This window comes from Misgurnus anguillicaudatus, chromosome 19 (assembly GCF_027580225.2).
Source record: "Misgurnus anguillicaudatus chromosome 19, ASM2758022v2, whole genome shotgun sequence".
NCBI classification, from domain to species: Eukaryota; Metazoa; Chordata; class Actinopteri; order Cypriniformes; family Cobitidae; genus Misgurnus; species Misgurnus anguillicaudatus.
Window position 1 is genome coordinate 54,065,678 of NC_073355.2, and position 25,059 is coordinate 54,090,736.

Consider the following 25,059-nt stretch of genomic DNA (forward strand, 5'->3'; position numbering starts at 1 on the left):
CTGCTTGTTAGGGAGACATTCTGGAAGGAGGCTGATGTTTTAAATAAGGCTACATCTAAAACTTTCTGGAAGGGGGTCCTCCAGGACCAGGGTTGAAGAACAAAATGTAGAGGATTTCCATCTTTAATCCACATAATGGCCACCAAATGGTCTGCCAATGTCATACAAAAATATAGTGGGATTTTCTGCATCTATGGTTTAAAATATAATAAAATATGTCCCCAAGGTCCTACTATATTGAATCCACCACTGAATGTATTTTATGCCAGACAAGGACAATTATTCCAGAAAATTATCACATTGAAACCGCAGTTTAGCTCGAAAACAGTGCTCAAATATGTGATTTTCTTAAATTTTAGATTTAATTAAAGTCAGTCTTCTTTATTTAGTTGTTTTATATTACTATTACATTTTTATTATCATTTATCTATTTGTATTGGAATAAAATCAGACGATTATCGATATAGCGTGTGTTTGTAGTCCTAAAGAAAGTCAACGGACTACATTTCCCGACATCTCTGATGTATTTCCGGTGAAGGCTGTAAATGAAGATGGCGGCGTCCAGCAGTGAACACGCAACTGTTATTCCTGGAGGTTTTACAGGTATTTCATACAAACACAAACCGCGTTTCTCTTCAGATATAAAATCACTGGAGCTGCACGATTTAACGTGTTTATTACTTCACACGACACAACAATAAAACAATACACACAAACACAAAACATCGTCTCTGTTCCTACAACACACAGAGACAGACTTCCATTGATTTAATATCAGACTAAATGTATTTCCATCTGATCCTTACAGTAACACGTGTATGATAGTACATTTAAACACAAACATTTGATGGATTTTGTGAGGATATTTGGCCTAACAAACACAACAGACTGAAAGTGTCTGAGCTCTTTCGTGTTGTGTTGTTGAATTTGTGTCTTTGTGTTTGTTAGTGTTGTCACTGAAGTTCAATGAAGAAGATTCTGCAGTTCATCAGCTTTGTGTTAAAGATCATCGAGTGAGATCAGAGAAAAACATCAACAGACCGCTCGACAAAACCCTCTTCATCCTTAACATCCCTCCATACTGCTCACAGGTCTCTCTCTCACACACACACACACACACACACACGTGATCATCTTCATTATAGTCACAGTTTTTCTTCATCATTCAGTCTAAAACTTTATTCTCACAGCACATTTCTGTAAAAGTTGTCCGAGAGTCTTGTGTGTGAACACAAACACGTCCTGTAGATGTTTCGGGATGGCTCTGTAAAGAGGACGTACAGTAAGATTGCTGTAACATTCACTGACAGGATTCTGTCTGTGTGAATAAGAGACAGAAACAATGCTGTAAAGGGCGTGAAGTATTGAGAACATGCGTGAAGATCAATGATCAGCACATCACACGCTCCTTATGATCTTATAAACTATAATTCACACGTGTGGTTTCTCCAGAGAGATATAACAGTGCAGCACTTTAAATACGTCACGTGTCTTTACAGGATCTTTACTGTATGTGTATAAATACAGACACAGATACCAGAATCATTGGCAGTTTAAATGAACCAAAAATCAAAGGGATGCATTTTCCGTGTATTTTTATAATCTCTATGTGATAAGGGCTTAACCATTTTAAATACATTCTTATAAAAAAATGACATATACTTTTGCACAATTATATTTTTGTCTACAACTCAAACATACACCTTCAGATCAAACACTTTGTGAGGTCAAAATATTTCAGTCAAGTGACCCTTAACTTTTATTTTGTGTTTATTGTTTTGTCATATGTAGATTTTCTGCATTCATGGGAGACCCAGTTCAGTTAGTAGATCATTTGTCTTACTAAACTGTACACTTAATTTACACAAAACTTTTCCTATCTTCTCACATAGATTGTGTTGTGTGTTTTTAGGGTGTGGTTACAGATTTATTCCAGCAGTTTGGACCCATCGAGTCTGTAGAGCTGTGTGAGAAACCAGGAGCATCTGAACCCTCTCAGAGTCACCTGACACAATACTTCAGACAACCACAGAAACAGGTCGCACATTTACACAACACAATCACTTCACACCACAGTTTGTTGAGCTGTATTAATGTTTGTGTGTGTTTGTGTTTGTGTAGTGTTTCAGAGTGGGGTATGTTGTGTTTAAAAACGCCTCCAGTGTGACAGCAGTGAAGTCTCACCCAGCGAGCAGCGCATTGATCGTCTCAACTAAAGAACGGCCCGTCAGAACCGGCATTCACAGTAAGTTCACACATACTTTTGCTGTATGACATCTGACAATGATGATGAGCATGGTGATGAGGATGGTGGTGATGAGGATGGTGGTGATGATGATGATGATGATGATGATGTGGTGGTGATGATGATGTGGTGGTGATGATGATGTGGTGGTGATGATGATGTGGTGATGATGATGATGTAGTGATGATGATGACGGTGATGATGTGTTTACAGAATGGATCAAGCAGTATTCAGATTCATTGGTTAGCTCTCAGACTCTGCAGAAGGCCGTTGATGATTTCATGAGTGAGTTTGACAGACTGAAGGAAGAGGTGAGAATCTCATGAATACTTCACTGTGATTGGTCAGTGCAGTGGACTGTGCTCAGTGTGTAACGGCCTCCATGTATGAAGATTTGCTTTTTGTTTGTGCATGCACAGCCAGTATGAGTACATGGGGGTTTTTAAGCAAAACTCTTAGATTCAGCTGTAAAAAGATTAGAAACCGAATAATAATACTGATTAGAGAACTGTCAGGCTTCTGTACTGTATATATATTTAAACAATAAATTAAAGAAGGGAAGCGCAATTCAAATCTAACCAGATGCACATTATTATAAAGTACTTTGTGTTATATAGGAATAGACGCACACTTTGTCTTCAGATGACTTGAAAGCGTCTGCGATGTTAGTTTATAAACCCAGGGTAACTTTAGTTTGCTCCTGTATAGCTCAGTGATAGAGCATTACATTAGCAACACAAAAGATCATGGGTTTGAACCACTGATCTATATAAATGACTGGATTGCGCATGACGTCACAACTGTGAAGCCACCGCGCCGCCATGTTAGTATACCCAAACATTCTATTAAATCAATGGACGCGATCAGATTTTAATGAAAAAACATCACTTTACTAGTCTTTGTTTTTATATCTGAAGTTACCCTATACATTATTACAACACAAACGTCCTAAGCATGTTCATAGTTATTTACTGAAAGTTGTACATTTTAGTTTTTAATCAGTTATTATACATTCATCTTCATTACAGTATCAGATCAGCAGACAGACCGCAGCATTTAGTACTAATGACAAACGTGCTCATTCTGAAATCTATATAAATAATCATACTTTGTACCGTATGTGCATGCAATAATTTGCTGTTTTATGTTATCTACACTTACAAGTTACCTAAACTTATTTAAAGAAATAACGCTGACCGTGTAGCTGAATGTCAAAAAAAACTTTATTTATATCTGTGTCATTAACAGAACGCAGCAGACACCATAGATATGTATAAAGGCTAGATGGCTTGTCCGCGCTGCTGGCCAATGAAGTGCAACGTCCGCATTTTGGCGGCCATCTTACGACAGGGCGCTCGCTCACTCGTAGCATTGAGTTTTAATGATGCAGGTACTTTTAAATGACCATAACTTGCTTGATTTTTTACCGATTTTCAAGCGGTTTGGTTTGTTATAAACGTCAAAGATGTACCTATGACACTGCATACCTATACTAAAAATAAAAAAATAAATTCATGAAACATGTTAAAGCATCCAGAATTATAGCCACGTTAATAACGTTTGTAAAGATCCAAACCGTTTGGGGATCGGTGGAAAGTTGAGCAGGTTATGGTCTTTTAAAAGTACCTGCACCATTAAACTCAATGCTACGAGTGAGCGAGCGCCCTGTCGTAAGATGGCCGCCAGGTGATGCCGTTAGGGACTCCGCCTTGAGCCATCTAGCCTTTATACATATCTATGGCAGACACACTCACCTTAACGTTTTTTTATAAATCCATTTTCCTGCCCGTTTATTAAAACATAAACATTGCAAATAACACCTGAATTAAGAGTTAATTTACGTACACATATCCTAAAAATAATTTTGCGTGACTGATACGCTGTAAAGCGGGTGAATTTAAAACATGATTTTGAATGGAAGTCAATGACGCCGTCTGCCGGTTGGGTATACCAAGATGGCGGCTCGAACTCTGCGCTGGCTTCACCTCACGCTGTTACGTTAAGCGTTCTATGCGCAATCCAGTCATTTATATAGATCAGTGGTTTGAACACAAGAAAAAACACACGATGATAAAACCTTATAACACACTTTAGATAGAAGTGTTTGCATATACATGAATGTAAATGTGTAAGGGTGGATTCACTACAGTGGTTTAGTCTGTAGGAACGCCGAAAAATGACTTAGAAATGTTAACAGCAAGATGGTGTAAAACTGTGTATTTCTGGTCAATTATCACCCTTCTGCAACTTATACCAACGACGAAAAATAAGCGCAGTTAAGATACCAAAATATGTGGGAGAGCATTGAATATAAATAGTTTAAATTGCAATATGTAGCGTTTAAGTATTAGCATTAAATCTAAACTAAACAACAGATTTGTAAATGAAAAGGTTTAATAACAGCACTGACTTAAAGTTACAATTGAAATGGTTACACCATAAATGCATGAAATGGTAAGTAATACATTGTACAATTAACTGTTTCCAATGTATGTGAGATATTACCTGATAAGATAGAAAACAGAGAAAGAAAGAAAGTTTAGAAGAAAGAGATTCACACTTGAGAAACTGGAATCTTGGCTTAATGGCCTGAACCCCAGAGCTCAGGTGAAGAAGAAAAGAAAAGGGAAAAAGCCCATGAAGACCAGCCCATAGAAAAAGAGTGCAAGAGTAAGAAGCAGAAAAAGAAGCCTCCTGAGACCCCCAAAACATCTTATTTTATCCCCTTGCCTTGACCATGTGACTAAACCCAACATAATACAATCAAACTGACCAATCAGAAGACCACCTTTAACCCCCACTGTATTGAATAAACAGCTGTGACAATAGTCTTTGATCACTATCAGTAAGTACAGGAGGAAAATGGGGATTGTGACAAAGTAATAAATTCCTATATTTTTAATCTTACAAATGGAGTCTGTATATAAATCATGAAGAGTTGTGTTACTATACTGTCGTCCTCATACAGATGAGAGAGATTATTGATGACGTTTGATTATTAGGAGGCTGAACGTCTGAAGACGGAAGCAGAGCAACAGCAGGAGGATGAGGAGGGTTGGGTGAAAGTGACGAAGGGCAGCCGTGGCGTTAAGGCCCGCCCCCACAGCGAGATGGCCAATGAGAAAACGCTTCAGAAAGAAAAGAGCAAGAGCAAACGAAAGGAGCTGTTAAACTTTTACTCGTGGCAGCACAGAAACACACAGCGAGAACGTAAGTCATGATGAGTTTAAGCTCTTCAGTTTCCCATAATGACGTGCTGCTTGTGTCAAACTCTCTCTTAACGAACTCATTCATGTTTCAGATATCGCTGAGCTGAGGAAGAAGTTTGAAGAGGATAAACAGAAAATTGCTTTACTACGAGCGCAGAGAAAATTCAAGCCATACTAACTCCATCCCCTTCACCCTTCATTAAAGTCTGCTCTGTATCTCAGTAATACTGCATGAGTGTTTGTGTGTGAGGTGTTTTTATACTGAACTCGTCACTGTTTAACATCAAACTGTGTGACAGAAATAAAGGAGTTTTAACAGCACCTTTAATTACTTATCAACAACTTCTCTTTGTACAAGCAAAACATTTGAGCAAACCAAATAAAAATATCAGCAAAAAGTAGATCACTGTTGAAATTGACCACACAATTCAATTTTATTTATATAGCACTTTTCACAATTGATTAATTGTTTCAAAGCAGCTTCACATTAATAGATGCAGGAGAAAACACAGAAAATTCGTAAACATAAGCAACAGAATACAGCGGCTAAGATTAAACTGTACTAGCGAGTGTAGTAATAATGTAACGTAAAGAAGAGGGTTCAAAGTTAAGCTGATGTCAGCACTCAGCAGACTCCTAGGTGTTGAAAACAGATCCTGGCTTTTTTAGTCCTAGGAAGAAAAAAACCCTTACGAGATATCCAGACATATAGCTGATTCTGTACAGCAGTGGTTCTTAATGTTTTAAATAATATATAGACAGATGGACGACCTTGAGCAATCATAGTTGTGAGGTGAATGTAAACTGCAGGTTGTGATATAAACAAGCCCTCCTGAAACTAAATGTTGTGGATATAACACAACACACTTTGAAAGAACAAACTAAGTTGTGTAGTTGATTTTGTTTATTCTGATATCATCACAGCATTGAGACTCTGTACATTTACTTCATCATCATTAAACACACAGTAAACAGAAAGAGATCTAAATTAATAATAAATTCTCTAATACAATTGCTTTTTATTTCATTAGATTTGATTGTTTTATTTCATTATATTTCTTATACATACAGTCATGCTTCTTAGTTTTACTTTCTCTGTTTTTTATTTATTATTACAGAATATATAAACATCATTACAGAAAAACAGACATCAAAGACAGAAACTCCACATTTTTAAACAGAAGACATTCACAAGTCACCAAATACAAACTCGTAGTAGTCGTAGTTTCACAACTTTAAGAGACTTCCTTAAATGGGAAAGAAACCCTTGTGTAAAGGACGAGATTTTAAGAAATCTACATTTATGAATAAAATATTTGCCATACAGGACAAAGAAATTCACCAAATTTAAAATACTTTTATTATAACTCTCAAAATAACAAAATAATTTCTTTCACGTTCAATGTTTTTCCTGAACTAATTTTAGTCACAGATAAATTAATCTTTCTAAAATGCCTGAACACTTTGGCAATAATAAAAAACAAATGACATGTAGGCCGTATCTCAATCTGAAGACTGCAGCCTCCGAAGGTCGCATATGCAGGCTGCATACGTCATCAAGTCGGGTTTATTTCTGTTAACTGAGCATTACATTAACTAGTCATATTACATCAATTTACCATTAAATAAGAATAATAGTCAACTTTATAATTGTTTATATTCTAAAAATGCAGCCTACAAATGCGACCTCCGGAGGATTGAGAAACGGCCTCTAGTTCTGTCCACCGTGTCACAGCACGTGATCAGCGCGTGTCGGCTGTGGGCGGAGTCTTCCAATGTCGGAAGTGAAGTGCGCAACTATTTCTCAAGCTGATCACATATAATAATACACACGCTTAACACACAACACAACACAACACACAATCATCGCTTAAAGTCGATATGGCGCTGAACCGAAATCACCACCCGAACGGAGGAATCCTGATCCAGGCCGGAGAGAGGTACAAACAAATACACAAACATCACATACACAACAACAACATACAGACATCCACACACCACACAAACTTTAGATAAAAACACACAACACAGACAACATACAATAACAAACTCTAAGCCAAAGTATATTAAAATACGCAATAAGACACAGACACACACACACACACACACACACACACACACACACACACACACACACACACACACACACACACACACACACACACACACACACACACACACACACACACACACACACACACACACACACACACACACATTATCATTCTGTACAGTAACACCCAGTCTGACATAACAGTAAACACACACACACCCAGAATGATCAATACAACACTAACACACATCAAATCACTATGACACTTTCTTTTATGTTAACATTATTATATTATATTCTGTCTTTAAGTATGAACTGCATTTAATAAATCATTGATAACAGACTTACATTGACACGAGCTTTAAATGGACACTTTACCCAAAAATTACATTTCTGTCATCATTTTCACACTCACATGTTGTTATTAATCTATAATAATATAAATGTCTTTGTTCTGATGAACACAAAAGAAGATATTTTTAGCAGTGTTTGTAATCAAACCGTTTATGAGCCCCATTCACTTCCATAGTATTACTTTTTCCTACTATGGAAGTGAATGGTGCTCAAAATATCTTCATTCGTGTTCATCAGAACAAAGACATTCATACAGGTTTATAACAACATGAGAAAATAATGACAGAAATGTATTTTTGGGTGAAGTATCTTTTTAATATGAAGTGACACTACATTCAGTCTTTTATCAGTGGATCAATGGAGATCGAACCCATGACCTTTGAACTGCTAACACAACACATTAAGAGATTTGAGCTATTTCTAAAAGTTACACACTAGTATCTAGTTACTAACAGCTGTTGAGAAAGTGAACATGTTGTTTCCAGTGTGATTTCACTTCCTGTCTGTATTCCTGTCTTTCAGCATCTTACGAGAATGTAAGAACGTTGAACTTTCCTTCGGTGACGTCACACCAAAGAACGACATCTTCAAGGGAACCAAGAAGGGCTCGGTTTACCTCACTCAATACCGGGTAACTCATCTATGACCCACTCAATACCAGCTAACTAAAACATGCCGCACAGACTCACCTAACACGCGCGTGCATCTGTGTTTGTGCGTTTCAGATGGTGTTTTTGAGCAGTCACATGAAAGAAAAGTTTTGCTCCTTCATGTTTCCTTATTACCTGATGAAGAACTGCAGCATCGAACAGCCGGTTTTTGCTGCAAACTACATCCAGGGTTTGATCAAAGCTGAGGGAGGAGGTATGCACATTACCCAGAATGCACCAGCACTGCGTTTGTGTTGTTTATGACACTTGTGTGTTTGTGCGTCTCTCAGGTGGCTGGGAAGGTCAAGCAAACTTCAAGATGTCTTTCCCGAGTGGAGGTGCTATAGAGCTTGGACAACATCTCTTTAAACTGGCCAGTAACGGTGAGACGAAACAACCGGATCTCTCTTTAATTCTGCTTAAATCATTCTGTAAGACAGTTTACTCGCATTGTTTTATAGTTACAGTATAATGTGTGTGTGTTTGGCAGCATCTCGGGCTCCTGCGAGTCACAACAATAACGGTGCGTTCGGTTTGGCCCAAGGGATGAATGGTTATCCCAGTCCTGCCATGCCACAACCATACCCGTATCCCAGCATGCCACAGCCGTACCCGTATCCCAGCATGCAACAGGCAGGGTACAACAACCCCACGGGTACGGTCACATGCTTTCATCTTCCTTGCTCTTGACACACGTTTATGTTTTTGGACTCTATTTAATTAATCATATTGTGTATGTAGGTGTGTATCCCAGTGCTCCCATGTACATGCCCCCGCCTCCTCCATACCCCGGACCACCACAGAACTGGTGCGCCCCTCCAGGTACACGACAACACTTCACGCTCCTCACACATTAGAGTCTACAGCATCTGATAAATGAATCCATGTAAACGCATGTTGATACGGCATTACTGAGCAACGTCAGTGTCCCGGGATTTTAAAAAAATATGTTTATAATTTTCCTGTGAAATCTAAATTGAAATTCATTTTTCTAATTCGAGCAGATTTGAGTTGTTTTTTGTAGTTGGTGTAGCAGTGCCAGGGTTATGGGTTTAATTCCCAGGTAACTGCTGATCCAGGATCAGTGTCTCTCAGACGTTATCTGTTCTCTTTCTCCAGTCGCTCCAGTTAATGGTAAAGCAGCAGAAGCGGCCAGCAGCGCCTTTTACAATCCCAGTAACCCTCACAGCGTCTACATGCCTACGGTGGGAAATACGGTTCCTGTATGATGAAATCCTTTATTTTGACTTTGTTAAATTCATGACTTTAGTGAACTGATGATGAATGAGAAGAATAGATAGTGATGATGATGATGATGAAGGTGTGAAATGATTCCTGAATGTTGTGTTGTTTCTTCAGGATCAACCTCCTCCATATTACCCACCTGAGAACCCAGACAAGAAGAACAACTGAAGCAGACGCGTGCGTTTATTCATGATCTCTTCTGGGTTTTAAGTTTTAATGATATTATTACTGAAACAGGTTTCCAGCATTTATATATGACCATAAACAACTATTTCCATTTATATAGGACTCTTACTTTCAGTATTTAACGGTGTAAGAAAGACAAGATTACTTTATATGATTTCTATTTCTGCTAACTCTACATTTCTTTAATGATGTAATAAATATCACACAGAAGCTGTAATTTAGCTTTGTGTGGTTGTGTTGTTGTTGTTTGATGTAATCCAGGTAAAGTTGGTTAATCATTTGTACACAAGTGAATGAATAATATAGAATAAATATATTCTCTCAATAGTTCTTAAAGATCCCCTATAATCCAATTTATGATTTTACATTTCTTTTGGTGTCCAAGTGTGTATTAGTTCATGTTAATGATATGAAAAGGTACAAACCCCAAAGTAAAGGATGACGCAAGTTGTAGTTTTATTGGACTACAACAAACACATGGACTGTAGGCAACAGTTTACTTCCTGGGCCGTTTGACGTGGACACGACCCTCATTATCATAATCCCACCCACTTCTGACTCACAGCCTGTAAGTAGTCGATATTTTCATATTTAAAGACTCAAACACAAGTGTTGAGCAGTGCAGTGTAGCACTTCTTGTTTGTCGTTTCTACTATCACAAATTCAGACATGATTTTAATGTTTCCTTACCTTACAAATCTGTTACATCCTGCTCAAGCTGCGCTGGGAAAGATGATATATCAGCTTGGTACTAAAGAGTAACTAAACCCTAAATCAACATTTTTAGTTAATGATCTGTAAGAATGGGGCTTTATTAGTGCTGTTCATTGATTTGAGAAAAGGTGAGAAGAGTCGCAGAAGCCCATCCCATGACGCCAATCTCTGTGTGGTTGTCTCGATGACTAGAATTTCACGCACGAATGAAGCAAGTAAACTCAAAATGTTCAAGCGGCAAACTAGACGTGGTAGATGCCAATTTGACACCTCAAACTCGGCTGGCGTGAACCCACAGTACGTGATGTAAACAGGTTCAAGCTCACCACACCCTTGGTATGAGCTCAGTTCATACCCTCCACCTCAGTTGGGATCTGCCCCCTTTCATGCATTTTTCAAATAGTGGGTGGAGTCAGGCTGTGACAAGAGGTTTAGTTACCCTTTAACTCCTGTCAGCATTGCATTGGAAGTAATCTTCCAAATACAGTAAGAAGCATCACATTTCTAGCTGAGAAAAAGTTTAAGAAATGATTCAACAGATAAACCTGACACACTATTTTAGACCAAATGAACTCAGCTTTTATAGTCATGTAGTAACATTTATTTATAATTTAACAAATGTGAGAGCCTATATGTGTGAATAAGCTAACAATAATAAAAGCATTTATGTAATGGTTGTCTAGAAATGAATAAAATGTCTGTATGTATGACGTCACACTACAGATTCATTTAAAAAAATTGCCCTCAGAACAAAACGTCATTACGTCTTTCGCTCCGCGTGCATTCAGTCTGATTGGATCTGAAGTAGTTGTTGTTTACTATCAGGAAGATTTCAGTGTCTTTTTTTTGACTGTGGAAAACAAAGGCTTGCAAGTGCCAACTTTTTAAACCAAGAGCCCCGCAAATTGTAAGTAACGTATTTTATTGAAATACTAACCAGTAACTACTCATCCGTTAATTTATGAACGACATCGCGCAAGAGATTGTGTGTTAGAAACCCGCTGGTATTGTGATTCATGAAAAACTTATGTTTGGGTGTCTCTGACATGAATAAACACACATTTGAGCTTAAAAAGATTGTTTAAAAGGCTGACAGTGTCGAATCAGCAGTAGACTGTACTTTAAAGAAAGAAAACATTGTTAAAGTGAAATCACACAATTCAGTCAGAGGATGAAAACAGGGTGGGAAATGGTGGTGACTTTTCATAAACTGCCTTTTAATAATTGATTTCCACAAGATTATTTTACATTTGAGTCCACAGTTGCACACACGCACGCGCAGTTTTCACGTCTCCCAGCCCTTCCCGCCGGGTTGTGTCGGAAGTGTCAGTCCCACGAGGTTCGCCATCTGCTCCTGATCGCGATCACCTCGCGCGTGATACACCTGGTGCAGGTGCAGGTGCATGCGCGTGGACGTCAGGAGACACTGATACGTGGACGCGGCGTGAAGAGCATCCATGTGTGCGCGGCAGTACTGTGCGCCTGTCACCTAAAACACAAACACACATTAACAACTAAAAAACAACATAACTAACGTGATAAAAAATAAAACACATGCCAATACACCCAAACAGCAGCAGAGGATCCGCAGACAAAGTTTGACATCACGTCCCGTTATTTTTTACAATGTCTGTCTCGGTTCCAATGAATAAGAATGAATGCTAGACTTTATTACAGTGCGCAGATCGACAATTTAATTTGAACAATCGTGAAAACAAAGTCTTGATTATACGGGACTTTATCCATTTCATTTAAACAGTATATCAATTATATTTGGCGTCTGCTTTATAAACATTTACAAAGAATATCAAAAGTAAATAAATAGAAATAATAATAAAATAATTTCTTCCTTAAGGAGAAATTCTCAGTAAACAAAAAAGCCAGATTGTGTGTAACAGATTGATGATCATTAGCTTGATGCAGTGACGTAGATTCTCATACCGCTGTATTACCTGATTTCTTCTGAACTGATCCAGGACATATTTATAAACGAGAGTATTTCTGTATCCAGAACCCTTTACGAACCGAATCTCCTTCAATATACCGCGACACACGCGCAGCGGAGAGGTCAAAGACGCCATCATGAACACCGACAGACCGAAGCAGTCAAACACAGAGTCACAAATCACTCGACAGACAGAACTAATCACACACAGAGACGATCTCAACAGGTTAATAGTTATTTCAGGAAAGTTATAACGAGGGTCACAAAGAATCGATCTCTCGCCTCGACACAGACTTCTGGCATTGAGTTATTTCATCTGATAAATGAAGTAATTCTCTCAAGTTGTGTCTTTGCTGTCCCCTATCGGTGATGTCAGCAGAAGCAGGGACAGAATTCAGACTCGATTCGATTTGTGTGAGCAAGTGGGGGAAAATGTTTACTTGTATCTATTAGAACAAAAATGAACATGTTCAAAGGCTAACGGTTATTACGTTGAACTGTTTCGAATTTTCTAGTAATCCCTGCTGATATAAACAGCTAAACCATCATATGCCAGACCGATTCACTTTTTAAATTTGGGCTCAATAAACCCGGTTTACCAGTCTGGTTTTGTAGGGGTTTGACATTTTTCCTTTGCCGGAAGCCCTGAATAATTCAGTTTAATTATAGCTTATGTTAGCTCAGTGTAGTTTTAGCTATGATTTATTTAGCTTGTTATCAGAAATAATCTACTCTAGCAGGACTGTTGTTATTGATTCTTAGTGGAAGATGACCAGAGGTTAAGTGTGGCCCATGAAAGCCGTTTGTTTATGTTGTTACTGCTGAAAGCGTCTATACTCACCCACGTGTGTTTGTGTTAAGCAGCGTGTAGAATAAGCTATAAGTGTTTGATGATTTGTAGAACGTTAACACCACGTATCATTGACGAGAAGATTAAAGGTGAAGAGAAGCGAGAAATCCACACAAAACAAAGCGTCTGTCAGTGTATGCATCACACTTCTGCTCACAGACAGGTTTGTGTGTTTCTTTAGATGTAGATGCTGTTTCACATCACTATGACTGTATTACACACATCTGGTTAAACCAGCAGATTCAGCAAATCCAGAATAATAGATCAACTAACTAACAGATCTGTTGACTGGATGAGTTCATTCAGAGATTGATGAGATGATATTCACTTAGAGACTGAGACCTGCATTCATGTTATAATGATCTGATCTCATGAATCTGAATCTATTAAATCTCAGACGAGATGAGAGATGTCCTCTGAAACATAAATCGCTTCCATTTCACATTGAAATAAATGATTCTGACTCGAATTAACTTTTTTGCATTTAATCCATTACAATATCGGTTTTGGTTGTAATGAAAATATGAAATGGTTTCTAGTCGTATTACGTGTTTTGAATCAACCGATGTGAAATGGACTCATTGAAGTTGGGACAACATGAATAATTTGTATAGAAGTAATATTGCTAAAACTGTGCAGGGATTTCCAGTTCCCAGCATGCTTTGCATTTATGCATTTTTAATTAAGATAAGAAAAGATGGCGACTTATTAGTGTTTAATGTGTTGTTATATTAGTATGTGAAAGAGTTTGAGTTTTGTTGTTGGGCTTAAATGGGTTACCATTGTGGAGCATTTGGTTAGATCAGTCTCATCAGTTATTTAGTGTTGTTTGATCACTGTAAGCATTTACATTGTAACTGTTTATGCCATCATTATCTTCTGTTTCAGTTGAGTGCTAGTTATGGTTAGCTTGCTATTGTGTGCTGTAATATAAAAACGTTATATTTCCAAATTAGAAAAAATAGAAGAACTAACATGATTAGATAATAATAGCATTAGCATTGCTAAATGTAACTAATTGTTACTCAGCTCAACTATATTGCTGTAAGGTAACTAAAAACTATTGAGTAAGTTCAATTATGCATATATATTTAAGTAAGGAATAATTGATGATGGCCATTGAATTATAAGAAAATAATCGTGCCGTTACACCGCGGGTGTGCATTATTTTCAATTAATTCAAAGGACCGGAGTGTTTTGAAGACATTTTAAAAGATAGGTGTGTGGTTATCAGAAAATAATGCATACCCACCGAACATTTTTCAGCCAATCAGAATACAGTATTCAACAGACCCATGATATAAACTTATATAATGTAATTGCATGCAACCACTTACCTAAAAATAACTGAGCAAATTCAATGAATGTTTTTTTAGTGCATGTTTATTTTGTGTTATTGATTATTATTCTTGAATCTTTTCTTTTTTTTAACTCATATGTGTTGATCAGTTTCTCCACTTCACTTCAGAAAGTTCAGTAGCAACCAAAAACAATCTCATGAATGTGAGAGAGAGAGAGAGAGAGAGAGAGAGAGAGAGAGAGAGAGAGAGAGAGAGAGAGAGAGAGAGAGAGAGAGGGAGGACAGACAGTAGAGGGAGACATAGTGACATAATCTTCATCTCTCTCTCTCTCTCTCTCTCTCTCTCTCTCTCTCTCTCTCATCCTAACATTATGCTAAACACTGAAGCAGTCGAGAGCGAGAGAGGTTTAGATGTGTCTGGTGTGTGTTCTCTTACAGGCAGCAGTTGTGTGTGTGTGTGAGGTGAGTGTGTGTGTGTGTTTTGCGCAGCGATACAGATGCAGTGTGTGTGAGTCCTGACAGCCGTGTGTGACGAGCAGGTGTGTGTTTTTTTTTTTCGTGAAGCATCAGAAGGAGGGACACACACACCCTCCAGACGAGCGGCAGGACGGAGGCGACCGGAGTATTCGCTTTTTTCTTTCGTTTTTTATTCTTCTTCTTCCTCATTGTGGCGGTGGGCGGTGCTTTCTCTTTTCATTTGCTCGCTCTCTCCATCACCTGCCTGCTTGTCTATTTCTCCATCTATCTCACCTATAATTTCTTGTGTTGATAGAGGGCAGATCTGAGATCAGTGAGTTGGTCTTTATCTAGCTGTGATGTGTTGTGATTGTAGATAGGTTGTTCTGTGGTGTGTGTCTGTGTTGTAAATCACACACATGAGCGGTGTGTAATGCAGACGTGTGTCTCATCTCAATCAGCGGTGTCTGTGTGGATCATAATCATTTATTCAACATGTAGATCATAATACACTCATCCTCTTCATCATCTCTCTCTCTCTCTCTCCCCCATTCTACTGGTCCATCACCGTGTGTGTGTGTGTGTGTGTGTGTGTGTGTTTGCACACATCTTTCTCTCTCTCTCTCTCTCTCTCTCACACACACACACAATCCAGCAATATATGATTCTCAATAGGTAACCATTTATCATCTATATCATTTCTAATCTTCCTACATTACGTGTATTAGCATCATTCCTGGTCTGTTCATTACATTCTCTCTCTCTCTCTCTCTCTCTCTCTCTCTCTCTGATGCATTTCATTCATTTCTCAACACCTCTTTATGAAATGATGGCATTATTTGCACAGCAGTGATTGTAATCTGTGTGTGTGTGTGTGTGTGTTGGTAGAGTAATTAATCTATTGAGTAATGGAGAGATCTGCTGTATAATCACTGTGTGTGTGTGTGTGTGTGTGTGTTTGAATAGACAGAAGCACAAATCTCCATCCCTCCATCATCATTCACTTGTTTTCTTTGAAGAAACGTCCATGTTGGTCTTTTCTGGAGGTCTCACTGGATGAGATGTTTGGATTCAGTTTTTCTTTTGAGCTTTTTCTCTGAGGAAATCGACTCATTCATGTCACCGAGCTGCAACGCTTTCCCAGATGAGCAAACACACGCGACTCTTTCTGCTTTTTTACAATCGGACTAAATGCGAAATGAATTCACTTCTGTTGCATTTAATGTGAACACATCACCGATCCATGTAAGGACTTTACTGTGGATATTTATACAGTTCTTCTGGATTACATCTACACTGTTCAGTAAGTGTGTGTGTGTGTCTCTCTGTGTGTGTAAATGAGTGTCAGATCCTCCTCACATGGCCTATTCTGTTCCATACACTTCTTTAAATATATAACCGTGTGTGTGTTTGTGTTTATTGGTCTCTTTTATATTGGTTTAACCAGCATCATTTAATGCATTTAAACTGTGTTTGCTCCACCTTTATTTCATACTCATACCATCTTTTCTGAGTAAATCATTATTCTGAGCAGAATATTTAGTTTTGTAAATCATGTCTTGCATTGATTCAGATGGGGTCTCTCTCTGTGAAAGAGTTTTAATCTATAACCTTGATGATCTCCCTCAGGGGAGGGGCATTAACAGTTAAGCCCAATGTATACTTGGGCCATCCGCGTATGCGCGCCCCTCACATAACATCATTTTTTGTCATCAGGAGGGTCAGCGGTACACATACTCACACACAAGATAATGACAAACTTCACTATAAACAACATACACAATGGCAAATAACATCGTTTGTGCCCACCATCATCTTTTGTTCTTTTTTATTTCTTCCAAGAACAGAAAAATAATGAGTGTTTCATTCACCATAATGTTTGATTTCTGTTCTTTCTTTTCTTGTTGTTTGTTTGTGGATTCGCTAGTTCTTCTTTATCTTTCCTGAATTTTTGAATGTCCTGTAAATGATGCAAATCAGTGACAGCTGGACAGAGTAATCATTTAAATGAAGGGTCATTCACACTTTAACTATAACTAAAGCGATAACTATATAAGCGTCCACATCACCAGATGATAACAATAACTTTGTTAATTTTACACAATTAGACAATTTTTTTATCTTTGCAATTGTCACTGAATGTGTAAATAATATGCTGTTCTTGTTGCATTTAGTGCGGCTTTAACCAGCAAATGTCCTCAACACGCGGTGTTTTGCGTATCTCTTAACAATTTGTGTAATCTAATCTTACCTTTTGGCGTAGTCAATGTAGTAGAATAAAAAGCATTTACATAGTCAATTTTTTATAGTTTTGTGATAATGTGAATATCCCACTAGAAATAATTTAATAATAATTGTTATAATAATAAAGTTTATTTTCTATAGCGCCTTTAAAAGTAGCATTTCAAAGTGCTGCACAAGAGAAAATAGAAACAAACAATTATACAAGCAATACATAAAACAAGTCAAATATAAAACCACACAAAATAATAACATACTATCAGAATAAGTGAGTTAAAAGAAATTAATTTGAAGTAAAAGCTACCCTAAAGAAATAGGCTTTAATGGAGGATTTAAAAACACTAACACGACTAAACACCATCACCCATATATTTAAAACGGGTATTAGGAAGAACTAAAAGACCAGTTTCTGAGGAGCGCAGAGCACGCACGGGTGTGTAGACAACTAAAAGCTCAGTGAGGGAGCCAAACCGTTTACAGCTTTATATGTAAGCATAAGAACTTCAAAGTCCAGACGATATCTGACAGGGAGCCAATGTAAAGAATTCAAGACTGGAGTGATGCGATTCCTCATCCTGGCGTCAGTCACTATTCGGGCGGCTGAATTTTTGACCAGCTGTAGTTTATTTAGAGTAGCGTTTGGGACCCTCACCAATAAAGCATTACAATAATCAATGCGAGAAAACACAAAGATATTGATCAGCTTTTCAGCAACCGGAACTGACAACATGAAATGCAATTTAGCAATACCTTTAAGATGAAAAAAGATGTCTTAACAGTGTTCTGAACATGTGAAAGAAATGTTAAATGAGCATCAAAGATCACCCCAAAATTTTTTAGTTTTGTTTTAAAGTCCAGTGAAGAGCCATCCACACTTAATGTTTGTACTGCGTATGTGTCGAACATGTCCATCCGCGCGTATCTGCTGTGTGGACGCTTGCGCGCATGAGATAGACGCAGAAAGACAACACACCTCAGGCTTTAGGTGATCTGCTGTGATCTGATTCTTCATGATGAATGTAGTGTGTAGTAACAGAGTCTGTTTTACCTTTCTCCCCATGAAGACTTGCTAAACATTTCACTGTGTAGAGAGAGAGAGAGAGAGTTGGCCCACATTCAGGTAGTTGAGCGCAGTCCCAATTTAAGAAACTGGGCCGACCCAAATGGGCCGAACTTTTGCCTCTGGTCTGTGTTGTAGCGCACAAACTCTGAATCCTCCACCTCACATACAACTTTTACTTTAAATAACCTACTTTACCCTCAAACACACCAGTGGCGTCCCGTGACTTCTTTTTTCAAGGGCGCTCGATGCGAAGATCATCACAACATGTATGTAGCCTGTCATGTGTGTGGTTCGTCATTTCAAAATATGTGTTCTGCGTGTCGAGTGATCTTATGTGCATCACGTGTCTTGTCAAAATAAGTGCCTGCTGCAGACGCGTCTAAAGGGTTTATGATAAAAGAGACGCTCATGTTTGCCAGATACTCACATAATCTCATGTGTAATCAGAGTTTAGTGTTAAGGGAGTTTCTTGTGTGTATTTTGTGAACGTGAGCGTCTCTTTTATCATAAACGGCTTTGACTCGTGTGCAGCAAGCACTTTTTTTGACAAAACACGTGATGCACATGGTTCACATTCAGATGAGCAGTCACAAACCGCCACTGACACACACACACACAAACACACACACACACACACACACACACACACACACACACACACACACACACACACACACACACACACATAATGCTTTATATTAGGGGCCAGCTGGTGAGTGAGCGCTGTACAGTAAGTAAAAGCTCAAGGGCTGCCCTATGACAGAGGTTAGAGGTCATGACCTTTAGCCTCCTTGTTATAGCGCAGACCCCAATGCTGTACCGCTCACCGAATCGGGTCCCACTCTGGGTGAGTTTAAGTAGGACCCGTTACAGCTACAACTAATTGATAAAATCAATAATTCATTATGAAAATAATTGTCACCGAATGTAATTATCAACTAGTTGCCCCACTTCCTGTCGCCAACAGTTACTGAAACTGAATTAAAATGAATGAAATCATGTCGCTTGGCCAGTCGCTAGCGGTCTGAATGGGGGCTTCAGGTGCTTTTTCTTCAAACAGCAAGGCAAGATTAAGAGCAGCGGGAGTTACATGACAATAGGATGATGACAGGATTTCTTTGTTTGTTTTTGTTGGGTTTTATAATATATAATAGTATGAACCACAAACTAAGCATCTGTTTTAAAGTAAGGAGGAAATCATTGGCTACTGTGTTTGGTTAATAACGATGTTAATACTCATCAAGTTAATACTTTTTTAAAAGAAATTTTACTATTTAAAAACTGGACAAACATGTTATTTAAGTCTTAAAATATAAAAATTAAAGATTACAACTCAATGTGTGGCTTTTGCACTTATTAAAGTATACGTCTTCTACACGTGAATACTCCAATTTAGGGATTGATTTATCTATATTAAGTGAAATTGTAATTGAATTGATTTTTATCCAATTAATGGTTTAATCTGTAAATAACCGCCCGATTAATCAATTAATTTGAAAAGAGCTGGGCAATTTTACTGATTTTTTCGATTTACTCAAATTTACGCTTTGACGTAATTTTTATTTGATTTAAATCGGCGAATGAAGATTTTGAATGGAAGATTGTTACAGTCAAAGTGAAACATCTGATTACACAGCAGGGTTATACTGCATTGAAAATGAAACTGCAGCCAGTCAGGCAAAATTGTGGAACTCCAAAACCAATTAGTGTAAATGATTATGCGCTTTTATTCTGTGTATGCTGTAGGAGAAGTAATAGAGAGTGGAGCACAGTTATCTCTCTTCATGTTTGATCTCTCCCTCACATGTTTGCGTTCTGTCCATCAGCTCTTTTCTTCAAAAGCAACAAACAAAGATACAGATGACTGAAACCATGACCTAAACCTCACGTGACATTTATACCTGCTGAATTATAGCTGCATATGAAACATGTCTGCGCTCTATTTCAGTGTAGATGATGTGCTGTGTCTGCACAGAGAGTGCTCGTCTGAATAAAATGCAACGGTCAGAGCAAACAATACAGTAAATACTAGCCTTTACAAAAAGTTGTTGTGATGTCCTTGTTGGGAAGGTGAACAGCGTGAGCAGAACAGTGAAAGAAATGTATGATTCACAAACTAATAATGGTAAAAAGATGTCAATCATAACATACATTATACAAATTATAAATATAAAATTTTAAACAAATCAGGAGAATGTTATGAATAGTTAAGAGAAATAATAGTTGATTTGTTTGGTTTAACATGTGAAAACACAAAAATGCCTGAACATACTGTAGGTTTTAGGTCTTGTTTTCTGATTTAGGCTACCATTATACTTCTAAACAATGCCTAATTTCTGCATAGATATTTTAAAAAAGTGAACTCCTTTTATATTTATACCATGTTGATAACTCTCCTTTAGTGCACTTGTATTAAAACTGTAGTTTCTTTAACCAGATGTTCATGCATCTTAAATAAATGTTATTAAAGTAACAATAACAGTATTCTTGTAGTTATGTTTTAAGTTGACTAGTAAAAAAATCGAAAGTTAAATTGGTCAAATGTTCTGAAAAAAAATCTAGGTTTAATTTTTTGCCACATTGCCCAGCCTAAGTCTGAAAATAACCTCCCGATTATTCGATTATTCTGAAAATAACCTCCCGATATTCAATTAATCTGAAAATAACCGCCTGATTATTCGATTAATCTGAAAATAACCGCCTGATTATTCGATTAATCTGAAAATAACCGCCTGATTATTCGATTAATCTGAAAATAACCGCCTGATTATTCGATTAATCTGAAAATAACCGCCTGATTATTTGATTAATCTGAAAATAACCGCCTGATTATTCGATTAATCTGAAAATAACCGCCTGATTATTCGATTAATCTGAAAATAACTGCCTGATTATTCGATTAGTCTGAAAATAACCTCCCAATTATTCGATTAGGCTGAAAATAACCTCCCGATTATTCGATTAATCTGAAAATAACTGCCTGATTATTCGATTAGTCTGAAAATAACCTCCCGATTATTCGATTAGGCTTAAAATAACCTCCCGATTATTCGATTATTCTGAAAATAACCTCCCGATATTCAATTAATCTGAAAATAACCGCCTGATTATTCGATTAATCTGAAAATAACCGCCTGATTATTCGATTAATCTGAAAATAACCGCCTGATTATTCGATTAATCTGAAAATAACCGCCTGATTATTCGATTAATCTGAAAATAACTGCCTGATTATTCGATTAGTCTGAAAATAACCTCCCGATTATTCGATTAGGCTGAAAATAACCTCCCGATTATTCGATTAATCTGAAAATAACTGCCTGATTATTCGATTAGTCTGAAAATAACCTCCCGATTATTCGATTAGGCTGAAAATAACCTCCCGATTATTCGATTATTCTGAAAATAACCTCCCGATATTCAATTAATCTGAAAATAACCGCCTGATTATTCGATTAATCTGAAAATAACCGCCTGATTATTCGATTAATCTGAAAATAACCGCCTGATTATTCGATTAATCTAAAAATAACTGCCTGATTATTCGATTAGTCTGAAAATAACCTCCCGATTATTCGATTAGGCTGAAAATAACCTCCCGATTATTCGATTAGTCTGAAAATAACTGCCTGATTATTGGATTATTGGATTAATCTGTAAATAATGGCAGGATTAATTGATTATGAAAATGATGATTAGTTGCAGACCTATAGATCAAAGTAATTGGAGTCTACATTGAGTTTGTCAGTAATAAATCTTTGGCTGATTCACACTCTCCTTTATACACTAACAAATCACACAATATTTTACACATTTGGCTTAATTTTTTTTTTCCGTTCCACTTGATATGAACTATTATCATTCAATACAATACAGCAGAGTATTTGGAAATGTACTTTATTATTAATGACTCTCCTGGATCAGTGAACAAATCAGATGTGATTTCTATGTATATACTTGAGAAAAAGAAAAAATAATCTAAAGCCTGTAATGCTGACTAAGCTTAATATTGCCGAATGTGCAGCTTTGACTGCCAAACTCGAAAAGAGTCAGAAATTAAACGTGTTGTTCAGCTGATAGAGATGAGAAGAAGTTATGTTTGTGTGTTGTCAGGGTTTTTTGAAAGTGAGATTTTGTTGTGTTAACTGTGTGTTATAATATAATGTTGCCTCATGCGCTTGTGTTGATTGTTTGATTGTTGCTGATTTAAAAGTTCAAAATTAATTTATTGTCATTCTGTTCATGTTGACACATGATTCTACAAAATTTGCCCTGAGGATCAGTGAATGTGCACTATCAAAGTAAAGCGCGATTTATAGTCGTGCGTAGGTCCTACGGCGTAGCAGCGACGGCGTAGGTTCCGCGTCGGTTTTCATTTATACTTGTGCGTCGCCGTCCGCGTCGACGTGCAAACACACGCGAAACCGCTGGTTGGCAGTAATCACGCGTGTAACCACAGTAGCAGCAGAAGTCGTCACAGAAGAAGAAGCTAAGCAAGTAAACCCACAAACGAAGAAGAAATAGCAACTTATTGTGTATAATTTGAGAAGACCAGCAATGATGGAAGTAAATAAACAGAGACTTATGTTTCAGTTTGAGTTAAATCACTGCTCAACTTGGCTCATCTTTGTTTTCATCGTCTCAAACGGAAATACATATGACGCAGTTTTTTTTACCTGACGGGAGGGGTTGTGGTGGACCAATCACAGCGCTTGTGGTCCGCGTAGAGCCGACGCGCTGTTAGAAATTTTGTGAGGTGCGCGTCAGGCTACGCAGAGCTACGCACAGGCTACGGATAGCCTACGCCGTAGCTACGCCGTAGGACCTACGCACGACTATAAATCGCCCTTTATAGTACGTTCAATTAGTAAAATAACTTAAAAAAAAGATAATTTAAAGTCCCCATGAAAGGCTTAATCATACATATATGAAGAGTTTCGTTGCAAAACGAGATAACCACCGTTTTTTTAATTGTTCAGAAATCTCATTTTTTGGTTATGCATAAAAAAGTATTTTTTGCAAGAATTTTTATGGCATCATCCTACACTTCAGCTTCTCATCAAATTTCCTGTCCAATCAAATGCTTCTAGACACTGAAGCTTCCCATCCCCTATATTGAAATCACACCTGAGATGAAATAAGACATGAGTTCATTTATTTACTAGTTCTCTTGGGACATTGGGTCAGTGATCTATGTAGTGATCAACACACTCACAGGGTGCTCCGGTCCAGCACAACAGCACAGAGAGGATCATAAAAACAGTGAGGAGAAGATCAAACAGTTAGACAGCATCAATATTAAAAACATCATTGACGAGTAGAAGAGAAGACAAACACCGCTGCATGCACACAAACATTATTTACTCTTATTCTGTAACAACAGTCATCTTTATTTGACTTTATTTTAATACAAATCAATGATTATTTTATCGCCTAACCCTCACAGAAAACTTTCTGCTATTTTCAAATAAACATCATTGTGTTTGATTTACAAGCTTGTTTCCTTATTGGGGCCAAAAATATCAAAATGATTGTGACATCTGGTCCTTACACTGAGATTACCTTGTCATTTAAATGTTGTGAGAAGCTGATATTGTTTTTAAAGCTTTTTCATGCATTCTTCTGACTTATTAACACAGTTTAAGAGTTGGATTGCTGAACAATAGACAAAGAGTCAGAAAAAGTAGTTGTATATATGATGGAGTATTTCTGTGGCCAGAGTTCGCACAAATTTCAGAAAGTATTTTTCGAACATAAGAGATTTGTGCGTTGAACGGTCTTGCTTTATTTTTTATGGGAATTTCAGTGCAGGAAGTCCAGTGGAAGTCCTTATATGGGCATTAACCGAAATACCACACACACACACACACACAGCAACCAAGAGCTGACACAAAATAAACTTCACCAAAGATTGTGTTGTTGTTTGTGAGGGAAATTTAAGCTTGTTCAGCTTCCTAAAGAATCCAGCCTTATAGAAAGAATAAATATAGTTTGTTCATCTGGGTTAGCAGTGGAGATGTGCGTGTGTTTGTTTAATGCTGGGACATGTAGTGAATCATCCGGTGAGATAATGTTTTGTGTGTGTGTTTTTGCTCGTGACTCTCCCCGCATACGGTACACCTCCAGGAGTTTGTGTTTATCTGGGAAAAGAGCAGTATAGCTGATCTGTCTTTTATAAATCTCTTCAGAGATAATGTGAGATGAGCAGAAACACAGTGTGTGTTATGTGATGTTTATGTGTAGTATAGTCACATTCACACCTGTTTATAACTGCTAGACTCTCATCACCTGCTCATCAATGCTGTAGTGCTGCTTAATCATATTAAATAAAAGCAGGCCGGCAAAGGATGAAAGTGACATGAAAGTGGGATGAGTTTATAGAAATCTGTAAATGAGTTGTCACAGGCAGGGTCACATATAAGAACAAGTAAATGTAAATACAAATGTCTGATTTCAGCCGCTGGTTTTGCTTCTTTTATAATGTAGGGCGCTGAATCGTGTGGTGTAGAATGACATCATGACAAACCGTGAGTTAGGATTTAAACAGG

The 25,059-nt window shown here is 37.6% G+C and overlaps 4 protein-coding genes across 10 annotated transcripts in view; 3 read left to right on the top strand and 1 right to left on the bottom strand.

The window, feature by feature from the left end:
• The first annotated feature begins 444 nt into the window (after nucleotides 1-444).
• On the top strand, nucleotides 445-5,775 carry rrp7a (ribosomal RNA processing 7 homolog A). The gene is made up of 7 exons (XM_055195160.2): nucleotides 445-603; nucleotides 949-1,091; nucleotides 1,913-2,038; nucleotides 2,122-2,245; nucleotides 2,459-2,556; nucleotides 5,248-5,455; nucleotides 5,547-5,775. The coding sequence occupies exons 1-7, from the start codon at nucleotides 546-548 to the stop codon at nucleotides 5,630-5,632; spliced, it is 843 nt and encodes a 280-aa protein (XP_055051135.2). The 5' UTR covers nucleotides 445-545; the 3' UTR covers nucleotides 5,633-5,775.
• Nucleotides 5,776-7,199: 1,424 nt separating this feature from the next.
• Nucleotides 7,200-10,265, top strand: wbp2nl (WBP2 N-terminal like). The gene is made up of 8 exons (XM_055195170.2): nucleotides 7,200-7,394; nucleotides 8,384-8,492; nucleotides 8,587-8,725; nucleotides 8,802-8,894; nucleotides 9,002-9,166; nucleotides 9,253-9,333; nucleotides 9,631-9,716; nucleotides 9,871-10,265. The coding sequence occupies exons 1-8, from the start codon at nucleotides 7,336-7,338 to the stop codon at nucleotides 9,922-9,924; spliced, it is 786 nt and encodes a 261-aa protein (XP_055051145.1). The 5' UTR covers nucleotides 7,200-7,335; the 3' UTR covers nucleotides 9,925-10,265.
• Nucleotides 10,266-11,507: 1,242 nt separating this feature from the next.
• Nucleotides 11,508-25,059, top strand: part of grin2ba (glutamate receptor, ionotropic, N-methyl D-aspartate 2B, genome duplicate a) — a 50,720-nt gene continuing 37,168 nt past the window's right edge. For 2 of the 7 annotated variants that reach the window (XM_055195163.2, XM_055195166.2), the window contains exon 1: nucleotides 15,121-16,510. The gene's annotated coding sequence lies outside the window, so the exon portion shown is untranslated. Of the gene's footprint in view, nucleotides 11,564-15,120; nucleotides 16,511-25,020; nucleotides 25,039-25,059 lie in introns of those variants that run through there. The other 5 variants (XM_055195164.2, XM_055195165.2, XM_055195168.2 and 2 more) reach the window with 5 other exon arrangements.
• fmc1 (formation of mitochondrial complex V assembly factor 1 homolog) lies at nucleotides 11,853-12,858 on the bottom strand. The gene is made up of 2 exons (XM_055195171.2): nucleotides 12,609-12,858; nucleotides 11,853-12,145 (listed from the first exon to the last, which is right to left on the bottom strand). Exons 1-2 carry the CDS (start codon nucleotides 12,738-12,740, stop codon nucleotides 11,942-11,944), a joined length of 336 nt encoding a protein of 111 aa, XP_055051146.1. The 5' UTR covers nucleotides 12,741-12,858; the 3' UTR covers nucleotides 11,853-11,941.

Bases quoted from the DNA above. Each gene is read 5' to 3' on its own strand.
- fmc1 (XM_055195171.2), bottom strand. From the start codon at position 12,740: ATGATGGCGTCTTTGACCTCTCCGCTGCGCGTGTGTCGCGGTATATTG. The intron at 12,146-12,608 runs GTAATACAGCGG...TTTGTGTTTTAG, and splicing joins ATCAGTTCAGAAGAAATCAG to GTGACAGGCGCACAGTACTG.
- wbp2nl (XM_055195170.2), top strand. From the start codon at position 7,336: ATGGCGCTGAACCGAAATCACCACCCGAACGGAGGAATCCTGATCCAG. The intron at 8,895-9,001 runs GTGAGACGAAAC...TGTGTTTGGCAG, and splicing joins CTTTAAACTGGCCAGTAACG to CATCTCGGGCTCCTGCGAGT. The intron at 9,334-9,630 runs GTACACGACAAC...CTCTTTCTCCAG, and splicing joins GAACTGGTGCGCCCCTCCAG to TCGCTCCAGTTAATGGTAAA.
- rrp7a (XM_055195160.2), top strand. From the start codon at position 546: ATGAAGATGGCGGCGTCCAGCAGTGAACACGCAACTGTTATTCCTGGA. The intron at 604-948 runs GTATTTCATACA...TGTGTTTGTTAG, and splicing joins TATTCCTGGAGGTTTTACAG to TGTTGTCACTGAAGTTCAAT. The intron at 1,092-1,912 runs GTCTCTCTCTCA...GTGTGTTTTTAG, and splicing joins TCCCTCCATACTGCTCACAG to GGTGTGGTTACAGATTTATT.